A 12,088-nucleotide genomic window follows, 5' to 3' on the forward strand; every position below is an offset into this window, starting at 1 on the left:
ACATTTATTCATTCCTCTCCTTTGCCTTTTCCTCACTTCTTCAAAATTACATACTGTACTCAAAAATAAGGCATGGAGTCCACACACTAATTTATTAAATTGCTGCGGCCAAAGCACAATTGTGTCATGTTCTTCATTCTGTCTTGAACTGTCAGAATAAACTGAACAGTCTCAATCTGAAACTCTTTAGGCACCCCCATGTCTGCGTGGGTTTTCTCCGGGTGCTCCGGTTTCCTCCCACAGTCCAAAGACGTGCAGGTCAGGTGGATTGGACATTCTAAAATTGCTCATAGTGTCCAAAAAGGTTAAGAGGGGTTATTAGGTTACGGGGATAGGGTGGAAGTGAGGGCTTAAAGTGGATCAGTGCAGACTCGATGGGCCAAATGGTCTCCTTCTGCACTATGTTACGTAAGGTTGTGGTTTATAACTGCATTCAAGTCCGGTTTTGTTCTTCACTTTATGCAGTGAAAAGCACTTTAATTTTTGGTGATCTGTGATTTCAAAAATAATATATCTCCAAGAGGCAACACTATTTTCAATCATAACAAGTTGAAATTAAGAATGGGTGCAAATGAATCAAAATGAAGGTACGAAAGCACCTCAAACAAGTTTTGGTCAAATTTAATAAGTTAGTCACAGCATTTATTCATAGTTTGATTTGTGCTGCTGACATCTTATGGGCACTCTGTTTAGCTACAAGGGGAAACATATATGAATACTTAGGGTATTGTTCCTTATATACAAGTGTTCAAATTGTATGCAATTAGAGAAGATCCTATTACATTTGAACCTTTAGTATATGTTTTGGGGAATTTGATTTAAAGTTGGAACTCTAAATTCTGCACACTTGCCCACTTTTAAAAACAGGCATGAGTCAGCACTTTAAGGGATAAGGCTTTCATGTTGGCTTCTGTTTCATTCTCACGCAGCCTTTCTTGCTTTTCTGTGTTCTATGTTTGCTGGCTTCTGTTTCAACTGCACTGTTCTTCTGCCTCTCTTCTGCTTCACCCCATCGCAGACCTCTTGGCAGAGGCAAGAGCCTCCAGCAGAAAACATGAAAGTGAGCTGGATCATCTCAAGTGTAAGTATAGGGTGTGTTTACTCGTTAGCCGACACAATACAAGCCCCCTTGATGTGGCAATTATTGGTGGCCATTTTCTGATTGTATCTTTTTCCTCAATTCTGAAGCGATCATGAATAATATGAAAACTTCCTCATGAAATATTACAAACCACAGGTAGTGCAGATGTTTCTCTGCTATTAAAACTGGTATTTGTATACGGCTGATTTTTTAAATGATGTTAGAAGTAGATTACTTTTTGATTTTAAATGTGTGTGCACTAGTGCAATTCCACAGTCATTACTGTTTTAGTAATGAATGGTGATCTCATAGGTAATTCGATAAAAATATTTATCCAATAAGAGATTGAAGGTTTTATAATGCAATTATGCATATTCTGAGAAATGTCTCCCAAAATTCATCCAAGAGCTAGTGTTTATATTTGCATTTCAGCACATTTAGAACTTTACAAAATGTGAACTTTCTGTCTCCATTCTGCCAAGAAAAATGGTATGGTCTTTCAGGTGTTTTTGCACACTCTTTGTCCGTTAAACAAACTCTAATGCAGGCTCCAGTAATCAGTTTGATAGCTGCCTGATGTTTCCTAAAGAAGGTGAATATGTTCAGGAAACAGTGTGAGAGCTGTGTTTAGAACTTAGCACAAACTGATGGTATGAAACTCTCTTCTTCAAAGCTATGTTAGTTACAAGTAAAATATTTTCATAATTATAGTCAACAACAACTTGTAAAAGCCTATATCGTAGTAATATGTCCCAACGTGCCTCGCAGGTGTGTTTTCAAACAAAGTTTGAGTCAGAGTCTCTGAATATGAACCACAACAGAGATCTGCTTGTGATTACACTGATGAGCAATATATTGACAGTCTCACTCCGTTCATGTGGATGACCGATGGTCAAACTATCAGTCAGGTATAGTAATCTAAATGTAGTATTGAGGCACAGAACCATAGAACTGAGGTGGCCACATGTCTGTTAGCTCTTAGCTAAAGCAATCTAAAATGAAAGATAGCTCTATATTTTTCTCTTGCAAATATTTATTCATTTTTATCTTAAAAGGTGCAACCTACAGTTATATCTGGCGACACGGCATTCTCAGTGATAAAGCTTGCAATGTTCCAACACTCTGCATAAGAAATTTCTCCCAACACCTATCATTACTCTTGGTAAATATTTGAAATGTATGACCCATGGTCACTTTCTCTCTTGTAAACAGTCTGGTTCAGTCTGAGACAGTGGTCAGAGAGAAGAATGGAACCAATAGCTAGCGAACAAGGTTTGTGTCAGGGGCCAATGATATTGGTTTTGATCTTTACACTGTTTAATTGGAGAAAATTTCAGCACGTCCAAGATAGGATGTCAAGCCAAGCAGTCTGATAACACAGAAACAATGGAGGTGTTGGAAAAGGATCTGGTGGTGTAGAGCTGGGTATCATCAACATTTGTTTTTTATAAAATAATTTTTATTGCAATTTTTGAAAAATGTATAACAACAGAACAATAATAATAACAATAATAAACACCCCCCGGGCCCGTAACAACGCATGTAACGAAACCCCCCCCAAACCCGATGAACAACAAAATAAATTAAAATTAAGTTAACATAAACAATACCCCCCTGAAACTCCTCCTCCCCCGCCCCGGGTTGCTGCTGCTGACCTAGTTCCCTATCGTTGCGCCAGAAAGTCGAGGAAAGGCTGCCACCGCCTAAAGAACCCTTGTACCGACCCCCTCGGGGCAAATTTGACCTTCTCCAGCTTAATGAATCCCGCCATGTCATTGATCCAGGTCTCCACACTTGGGGGTCTAGCATCTTTCCATTGCAACAAGATCCTCCGCTGGGCTACTAGGGACGCAAAGGCCAAAACACCGGCCTCTTTCGCCTCCTGCACTCTCGGCTCCACCCCAACCCCAAATATCACGAGTCCCCAGCCTGGCTTGACCCTGGATCCCTCCACCCTCGACACCGTCCTCGCCACCCCCTGCCAGAATTCCCCCAGTACCGGGCATGCCCAAAACATATGGGCATGGTTCGCTGGGCTCCCGAACACCTAATGCACCTGTCCTCACCCCCAAAAAACCTGCTCGTCCCAGACATATGAGCCCTGTGCAGTACCTTGAACTGGATGAGGCTAAGCCTCGCACATGAAGAGGAGGAGTTCACCCTCTCCAGGGCGTTCGCCCATGTCCCCTCCTCAATCTTCTCCCCCAGCTCCACTTCCCACTTAGCCTTCAGCTCCTCTACCGACGCCTCCTCCACCTCCTGCATCACCTGGTAGATGTCAGACACCTTCCCATCCCCAACCCACACCCCCGAAAGCACACTATCCCTTACCCCCGCGGGGCAGCAAAGGGAACCCCTCCACCTTCCGCCTAGCAAACGCCTTGACCTGAAGGTACCTGAAGGTCCCGGGGGGAGCTCAAACGTCTCCTCCAGCTCACCCAGGCTCGCAAACCTCCCGTCAATGAACAGGTCTCCCAACTTCCTTATGCCCACCCTGTGCCACCCCAGGAACCCGCCATCAATGTTCCCTGGGACAAACTGGGGTATCATCAACATTAATGTGAACCTGACTTTCTGCCGTTTAATATCTTCAAGGGGCAGTATGTAGCTGAGAAATAAGGAAGTGTCAGGATAGGTCCTTGATGGACTCCAGAGGTAACTGTGGAAGATAGAAAGAGAAGCCATTGTAGGTGATTGACAAGGACTAGAAAGGAAAGCTCAAAACCAGGTGTGGGTAACATCACTCGGGTGGAAAACGGAAGAATAGCGTAGAGGATGATAGTGTGATCATCTGTATTAAAGGCTAAGGATACACCAGAAATAATCAGCTTTGAGTGTGAAATTGGAATTTTACTGGACCCATGACCGAGGGAATGGAGGCAGTTATCAGAGGCAGAAGAGTTGCAGGGGACAACGGAGTAAAATGATGTGTGTTAACTCCCTAAAATTTTGCTACCACTGACCAAATTCACCAGATGTGGATGACTGGGTGAAGCAGTGACAGACACATTTATGCATGGATAGGCAACTATGGTCATTAAACAGCCAATTGTCAGGTATTTCCCTACCTTTTCCCAATGCTGTGACTGGCAGACTGGATGCACAGAGACTCGGAATCAAACCTACTCAAAGGAGGCGAGATCTGAATGCCAGTTGAGAAGTGGAGGAAACTGACAGCCATATTGTGAGGCTGTCTTGAGGGAACAGCGTTATCACGTTTAGAATCACTGCCACTGCAAAGGCTGAGGAAAAGTGAACTCCTGTTAGTGGAGAAGTATCTCCCAGGTCCACATCAGCCACTGAGACAGGATGAGGTTCTTGAGAAGCTCATCGCATTGGAGGTTTCAATTAGCTTTGTGGTCAGTGTTTTCAGACTTTGACTTCCGCCAGTGAGCACAAGAATAGTACCGAGATAGAGTTGCAGCCACATGGAGCAACTATGCAGGGGAGCTCCAGTTGATTGAGGAAACAATTGGACATGAATAAAGAGGCTGCATAGGACTCCTGGTCACAGAAGACACAACCCAGCTTAAAAGGTGGACCATCAGAGGCTCAGCTTCCTGGAAATGTCCGAGTACCAATGTCTCCGAAGACAATGTTTTACCAGACGGGTGGTAGCAGGTAGTGGTATACTAGAACAGAATTTGATGCAAGTTGGAAGTGACGATCCAAACATTCAGTGGATGTGGGCGCCGCTGGCTGGGCCAGAATTTATTGTGCATCCCTAATTGCCCTTGAACTGAGTGGTTTGCTATGCCATTTCAGAGGGCACTTGAGGGTCAACCATATTGCTGTGGGTCTGGAGTCACATATAGGCCAGACCAGATAAGGATGACAGATGTCCTTCCCTAAAGGACATTTGTGAACCAGAAGGGGTTTTATGACAATCGACAATGGTGTCCTGATCATCATTCGCTTTTTAATTCCAGATTTTTATGGAATTCAAATTTCGCCATCTGCCTTGGTGGGGATTCAAACCCAGGTCCCCAGATCATTATCCTGGGTCTCTGGATTACTAGTCCAGTGAAAAACACCACTGCGTAACCGCCTCCCCTGTCATTATTCCTGCAAAGGGAAGTGGCTGCTGCTGTCTCCATTACCTAATTTTGTTTGCCTTTACAATATGCAACAGATTGTGCCTTCCGTTCTTCAAGCCCAACAAAGCCCACTGATGTGCCTGTCTGTTCTGGTGGATGGTGCATTGGAATAAAGTGAGGCAGTGTCTTGAAACAAGACAGACGCTGGAAAACTCAGCAGGTCCTGAAACATTAACTCTGTTTCTCTCTGATAAATGCTGGCAGACCTGCTGAGTTTATCCAGTGACCTCTTCTTCCTTAAGATTCCAGCATTCCCAGTATGATTGCAGTTTTGTGAGATGGTCTGGCATCCTATTGGCTTTCCAGTGTTGTAGGAACTCTCATTTGTTCATGGAAGTGCAACAGATGCTCTTTCAACCAATCCCTGGTACTTCCCCTTGATCAGAAGCCTGAGGCACTAAAGGCCCATTTGTGCACATCGCTCTGAGGCACTGTAAGTGTGCATCACTACATTGAAGGGATGGCATAGTGATGTGACCAGTCTTCTATCTTAATGCAGCATTTACCCTGGACTGATCATGGGGTTTGGGTGCATGTGAATAGGGCATCTCGATGTGGACATTGGTGCCTGGCTACTCATTTTGTCTCTCACCTCCAATCTGGCCTTCTTGGTCAGGCTTACTAGTCTCCTCCTCCTGTCTGCTGGAACAGGTCACCTCAATACTGCCTGCATTTAGGCATTGCTGAATTGTGGAACAACCCTTCCTTGTGCTGAAGCCATTGCTGGTTTTCTGCCTGTCTGAATGCTGCACGTGTAACTATAAAAACACTGCCTTAACATGAGCTGCGGGCACCATGACCTACTCACACCCTTAATTGGCTGGATGCCCCATATACTAACTCTTTTTTACCACTTACTCATAAAAAAGCAAAGGAAATCCCACCAGCTGCCCGTCCGTGTCTCCTACCTAGATAGTTCCTTGACCTCAGGCTATAGGTAAAATACAGACCAGATGGTCTATTAGTGGACAGTTTTGTGATATGGACTTGCAAACTTTGATTGAGATTTCACTAGCTCATTTTACCTGAGACCCTCAAAACTGATTCATCATGACTTTGGAATCAGTCTTCCAGGTTCAAGCCTTGATCACAAAAATGAAAGGGCACTGCACTGACTCATTAAGCTTTTTACCAGTTTGCTTGCGTCTCTTCAACCTCTTTTGTCGCTCCTTATGGATCACATGATAACCTACAAGAGATTATAACTAAGTTACCTGCTTTCAGGCCATTGTACCCTTCTTAAAGATGTGATAATTTTCACAGATTTAATTTCCTCCACTTTTTGTTGCCAAAGTACCTGGCTGGCTCTTGATTTCTCCCTGGCAATGTAAGAAAAACCATGAAGGCTTTTGATAAGGTATCACCAAATAAAAGCTCATGGTGTAGGGGGTACTATATTAGCCTGGATAAAACATTGATAGCTCGCACAAAATAGAGATTATGCATAAATGGGTCTTTGTCTCATTAGCAAGTTGTGACAAGTGGAATCCCGAAGGAGTTTGTACTGGGCCTCCACTTACATCAATGACTTAGATGTGGGGAGCAGAAGACATGATAGCTAAATTTGCAGATGACTTTGTGTAGGTAGGTAGGAAGGAATGTTGTGAAGAAGGCATAAGGAGTTTTCAGACGGATATAGATAGGTTGAGTGAGTGGACAAAAATCTGACAGATGGAGTATAATGTGGGAAAATGTGAAGTTGTTCCCTTTGGAAGGAAAAATTAAAAAGCAGAGTATTTCTTCAATGGGGAATGACTGAAGAATTCCAAAGTGCAGAGAGATGTTCTTGTGTATGAGTCACCAAAGGTTAGTATGCAGGTATAGCATCAAGTCAAGAAGACTAATGAAATGCTGTTCTTTATTACAAAAGGAATTGAACATAAAAGTAAGGATGTTATACTTGAGTCATACAAGGCATTGGTGAGACTCCATATCAAATACTATGTGCTGTTTTGGTCTCCTTATTTAAGGAAGGGTGTAAATACGCTGGAGGCAGTTCAGAGGAAGTTAACTGGATTGGTACTTGGAATGAGCAAATTGTCTTATGAAGACGGGTTATGAGGCAGAGCAGGGCTGGTTTCCGCTGGAGTTTAGAAGAGTGAGGGGTGACTTGATTGAAGTATATAAGATCCTGAATGGTCTTGACAAGGTGGACATGGGAAAGGTGTTTCCTCTTGTGGGTGAGTCCTGAACTGTTTTAAAATTAGGGGTCACCCTATTCCGAATGGCCTCGTTCTGCTCCTATGTCTTATGGTCTTATGACTTTGGAACTCTGCCTTTTGAAGGTAGTGGAAATGGGGCCATTGAATATTTTTAAAGCAGAGGTGGGTAGATTCTTGTTGGGTAAGGGAATTAAATGTTATCAGGGGTAGATAAGAATGTGACAATAAGTGATTATTATTATTATATTATAAATTTGAAACACAAACAAGTCAGCCATGATCTTATGGAATGCAGAGCAGCATCAAGGGTCGAATAGCCTACCTCTGTCCCTGTTTCGTTTGAGCCTGGTGTGTTGAAAATCTGAACTAAACCTGTGTTCTGATACCACAGTATATTGCATTGGAGCACCAGTGCTCCGGCCCGGGGGGGGGGGGGGGGGGGGTCCACCGCGCCGGGCCCCTGCAGGGCTCCGCCATATTGCTCGGGGGCCGGCGCGGAGACGGGAACCCACGTGCATGTGCAAACACGTGCCGGCCGTGGCACACATGCGCAAATTCGCACCGGCCATGGCTCACATGTGCAAACTCATGCCAGCCGCGACGTGCATGAGCAGACTCACGCCAGATGTGGTGCACCGGCTGGAGAAGCGGACTCCACTCCGGCGCTGTACTAGCCCCCTGGGAAGGGGTGAATACCTGGGCCTGGAGGCCCGTTGCTGCCGGAGTGGCTCGTGCCGTTTTTGACGCCGGCATCAGAACTTGGCCACGGGATTGGAGAATCCCCACCTATATTCTCCCGCCAGAAATGAATGTACCTAATTTGTGCTCACGCTGGAAGCGCAAATCAGGAAGCGATTCCCAATCCTTAGCCGTGCAAAATTTTGCATTGCGAGAGTTGTTTGGGGAATCCCACTAATGGGCCGTCATTTGTAATGGGCGGCCCAATAGCGAGACGCAGCGGTTGATCTGCCCTTTAGCTTTCGGGCACTGGTATCTCTTCTGGGGGGTCTCCAGACAGGTGTCTCTTTGCCGCGGGGCTTCCAGACAGGGGTCTCTCCTGGGGGTCTTCCAGACAGAGTCTCTTTAATTAGGGGATCTCTGGTGGGGGTCTCTTTCATTAGGTGCTCTCTGGTTGGGGGGGTGGGGGTGGTTCTGGTTGGCGTCGACAGGTCATGCATTGTGGGGGGAAGGATGGCTCTCTGATGGATTTTGGGGGCAACTCCCTTAAAGAGTTGGCCCACAGTGTCAGGTATACACTTGTCAAGAACTGCACCAATTCCCATTCACATGAGGACCAGAGAATCATGAGTGCATAGAGAATATGGATCCCGGTCCATTAATAAGATGCTAATGGGTTTTAATGACCCGTTTATATCCTCCCCCTGGCGCAGGATGCGAACCTCGATCCCGATGCCAGTAGGGAACCAGAGCGTCGGAATGGGACACTGATCCCATTTTCTACCCGACATTAGATTCTTTGCCACCAGTAGTGGAGTTCCCGATGCGGCGGAGAATCCAGCCCATCATCTTTGATCTTTGATCAGGGTGACCCAGAGATTTCCTGTGGAATGATGTGCGTTCTGAAGGTAGTCAGCAATCCGAGTTTGTGCTGCAGGAATGAGTAGATTTCCCAAGCAACTAGCATCTCTTAACATTTTTTGTCAATATGAAAGAACATTATGAATACTTTCTTTGTAACATACATTGGTTGAGCAACTTCCATTGGAATTGAAAATGTTCCCTTTATCCATCATGAGATATACCAAGTACAATTTATAACATCTTGAATTATTTTTTATTTTTAAAAAATAAATTTAGAGTACCCAATTCATTTTTTTCCAATTATGGGGCAATTTATCGTGGCCAATCCACCTACCCTGCACATCTTTTTGGGTTGTGGGGGCGAAACCCATGCAAACACGGGGAGAATGTGCAAACTCCACACGGACAGTGACCCAGAGCCGGGATCGAACCTGGGACCTCGGCGCCGTGAGGCAGCAGTGCTACTCACTGTGCCACCGTGCTGCCCCTAACATCTTGAATTCTGAGGTTTTGCTTAATCTGTTAACCTGTCCTCAACTAGATATATCTGTTAAATATCTTTCCCCTTAGTTGCTAAAATTTCAATGATTGTTTAAATTTCAAAGAATTAACAGCACAGTTTGCATCTCCATTAATCTTCAATTATATTATTATATTTATTTTCATACCAGTAACTCTGTCAGAATCAACAGTGCTCACTTTCTTATGCTAATATTAATTTGTGATCAAACAGTTTTAGGTAATCATTTTTGTAAGATTTCAAAGACTGATAAATGGAATGAACACAAAATAGCCTTTGTTCACTAACATCAATGAGGCTGACTTCTCGAGTCGCAGATACCAAATATTAAATGGGTGTCTGATCCTTTCACTAAAAACTGAGGATCAAAGTCCATTGCAGAATCTTTCTAATTCCTCAAATTTGAAAATATTATGAAAAATAAATCATCTTGTGGCTAGTGTTATCGTGGAAAGATTGGGAGAGACAGGAGAATTGCAATAGCTACTTGGGTCCTTCATGCATGATACCTATTTAAATACATTATTGTGACACAGGTCTGAGTCGTGCACTTCTTCAGAGATAATACAGACCCAATTGCATACTGCAGGCACATTTGTACCTTTACAATTTGCCCACTATTTGGAGTATCAAAGAAAAGCACAGAGGGAATCTTCATCCTCTGTTTCAGAAAATACTTTGAAGATAGAGGAGTTCAGTGGCAATAGAAAAGCTATGTGTTATGGAGGTTTTTCATCTTGGTCACTGGAGAGCTTTTTCTTGTGAACATAATGATTTGTGCCAATGGTACATGCCATTGTACATGGTCTTTAAATCTTGCTTTTTGCATGTTTTGGCCTTTTGCTGAGATGAAGGAAATCAAGGGTGGACAAGGCACCAGAACTAGATCAATGCAGAGATCTCAGAGAGTTGTAAGGCCCCAGGATATTTTAAGTTATGTAGGGGCTGGGCCATTGAGGGATTTAAAATATATATTAGAATTTTAAATTTGAGATATTGCTGGATTTGGTGTTTTATCGTCAGAGAGCACAGGGATATTGGGTGAATGACACTTAGGGCAAGTTAAGACAAGGGTAGCAGAATTTCAAATAAACTCAAGCTTCTGGACAGTGAAAGAATAGAGGTCGGCTAGGAGAATACTGAAATAATTGAGTCTGGAGGGGAACAAAAGCATGCTGCTCCCCAATTCCAACCCCCATATTGCTATGTGTTGCCCTTCACTTGATATGCCTGGATTATCTCTTTCTCTTTGCTCCCGAATTTATCTTGATTTAGCTTCCTAAACTTCCTTTCAGTCTCTCACTGTTGTGAACCTTGCAAACACCTTCCATTTAGATCGGGGAGAATTGCTTTAGGTTGCCTGGATCAGCTTCTTAAGAATTACTGCTGGTATTGAGATCTTTCCATCCACAGCCTGGATCAGTTTTGCATTCCTTCCAGGTGTACACAGTCTGAAGAAGTTAAATGCAATGGATGGTAGAAATTTATATAATTTAGGAGCTGGAATTCTGTACTATTCTGATTCACTTTAACCATAGGTTTGGGCCAATAATTTAGGATAGATTTTCCAATTTTATAATATAATAATCTTTATCGTCACAGGTAGGTACCTGGGGCATCCCATGGCAGGTTCCAAAATCAAATGTGCACTGCTGAGATTTGTGCATCCACTGAAATTTATCTTTTAGTTGTAAAGATGGCTAATATATTGTTTGTATAAAGTTGTTGCAAAAGTCCTGAAATTTGATGTTGAAACTGAATTTCTGATCATGGTGTGGATTAAGTGACAGATGCACTTAAGGATTTGAAAAGAAATGATAAATTTTAGACACTACTGCTATGCAACATCTAAATATGCAGATTAATTGAATTTAGAAACTAAACCAAACTGAACTGGACCAGCCATATCAATACTGGTGACAAGATCATATCAGAGGTTGGGAATTCTCAGGCTCCTCCTGACTCCACCAAGCATGTTAACCATCCACAAGTTAGGAATGTGTTGGGGTACTCTTCACTTCCCTGGGTGAGTATGGCTCCCAACGGTCAAGAAGCTTGAGAACATCCAGGGCTTGACTGTCACCCGATCCACCAACTTGAAAATTCACTCCCTCCACGCAGGGTGGCAGCAGTATATAAACAAGGTGCACTGTAACAACTCTCCTTCAACATCATCTTTAAAAGGACAAAGACAGCAGGCACATGGGGAAAACCACCACTTTCAAGTTCCCCTCCAAGCCAAACACCATCCTGACATGGCACCATATCACCATTCCTTCACTGATGCAGGATCAAAATCCAAGGACCACCTTTCTAATGGTACCACGGGCATACCTACACTACTTGGGAATGCAGCGGTTCCAGAAGGTGGCTCACCCCCACAAGGTGAGATGAGAGTGACTGTCCTTAACATCAAGGCAGCAATTGACCAAGCGTTGCATAAAGAAACCTGAGCAAAAGCTCATGTTAATGGGAATTAACTCTCCACTGGTTGGAGTAATACCAGAACAAAGGATAGTGATTGTTGGAGGTCAGTCATCTCAGACCCTGGACATTTCTGCAGGTGTTCATCAGGGTAGTGTCCTAGGCCCAACCATCTTCAAATGCTTCACCAAAAACCTTCTATCCATCATGATGTCAGAAGTGGGGATGTTCGCTGATGATTGCACAATGTTCAGCACCATTT

General features: G+C 43.7%; 1 protein-coding gene across 16 annotated transcripts in view; it reads left to right on the top strand.

Moving 5' to 3' along the window:
• The window catches only part of slmapa (sarcolemma associated protein a), a 287,081-nt gene that overhangs the window by 220,964 nt on the left and 54,029 nt on the right, over positions 1–12,088 (top strand). For 11 of the 16 annotated variants that reach the window (XM_038812836.1, XM_038812840.1, XM_038812844.1 and 8 more), the window contains one exon: positions 1,019–1,081. The exons of the other annotated variants lie outside the window; for them this stretch is intronic. In XM_038812836.1, coding sequence (XP_038668764.1) covers positions 1,019–1,081 — 63 coding nt within the window. The remainder of the gene's footprint in view (positions 1–1,018; positions 1,082–12,088) is intronic. 16 annotated transcript variants of the gene reach the window in all.

This window comes from Scyliorhinus canicula, chromosome 11, assembly GCF_902713615.1.
Source record: "Scyliorhinus canicula chromosome 11, sScyCan1.1, whole genome shotgun sequence".
Taxonomy (NCBI): Eukaryota; Metazoa; Chordata; class Chondrichthyes; order Carcharhiniformes; family Scyliorhinidae; genus Scyliorhinus; species Scyliorhinus canicula.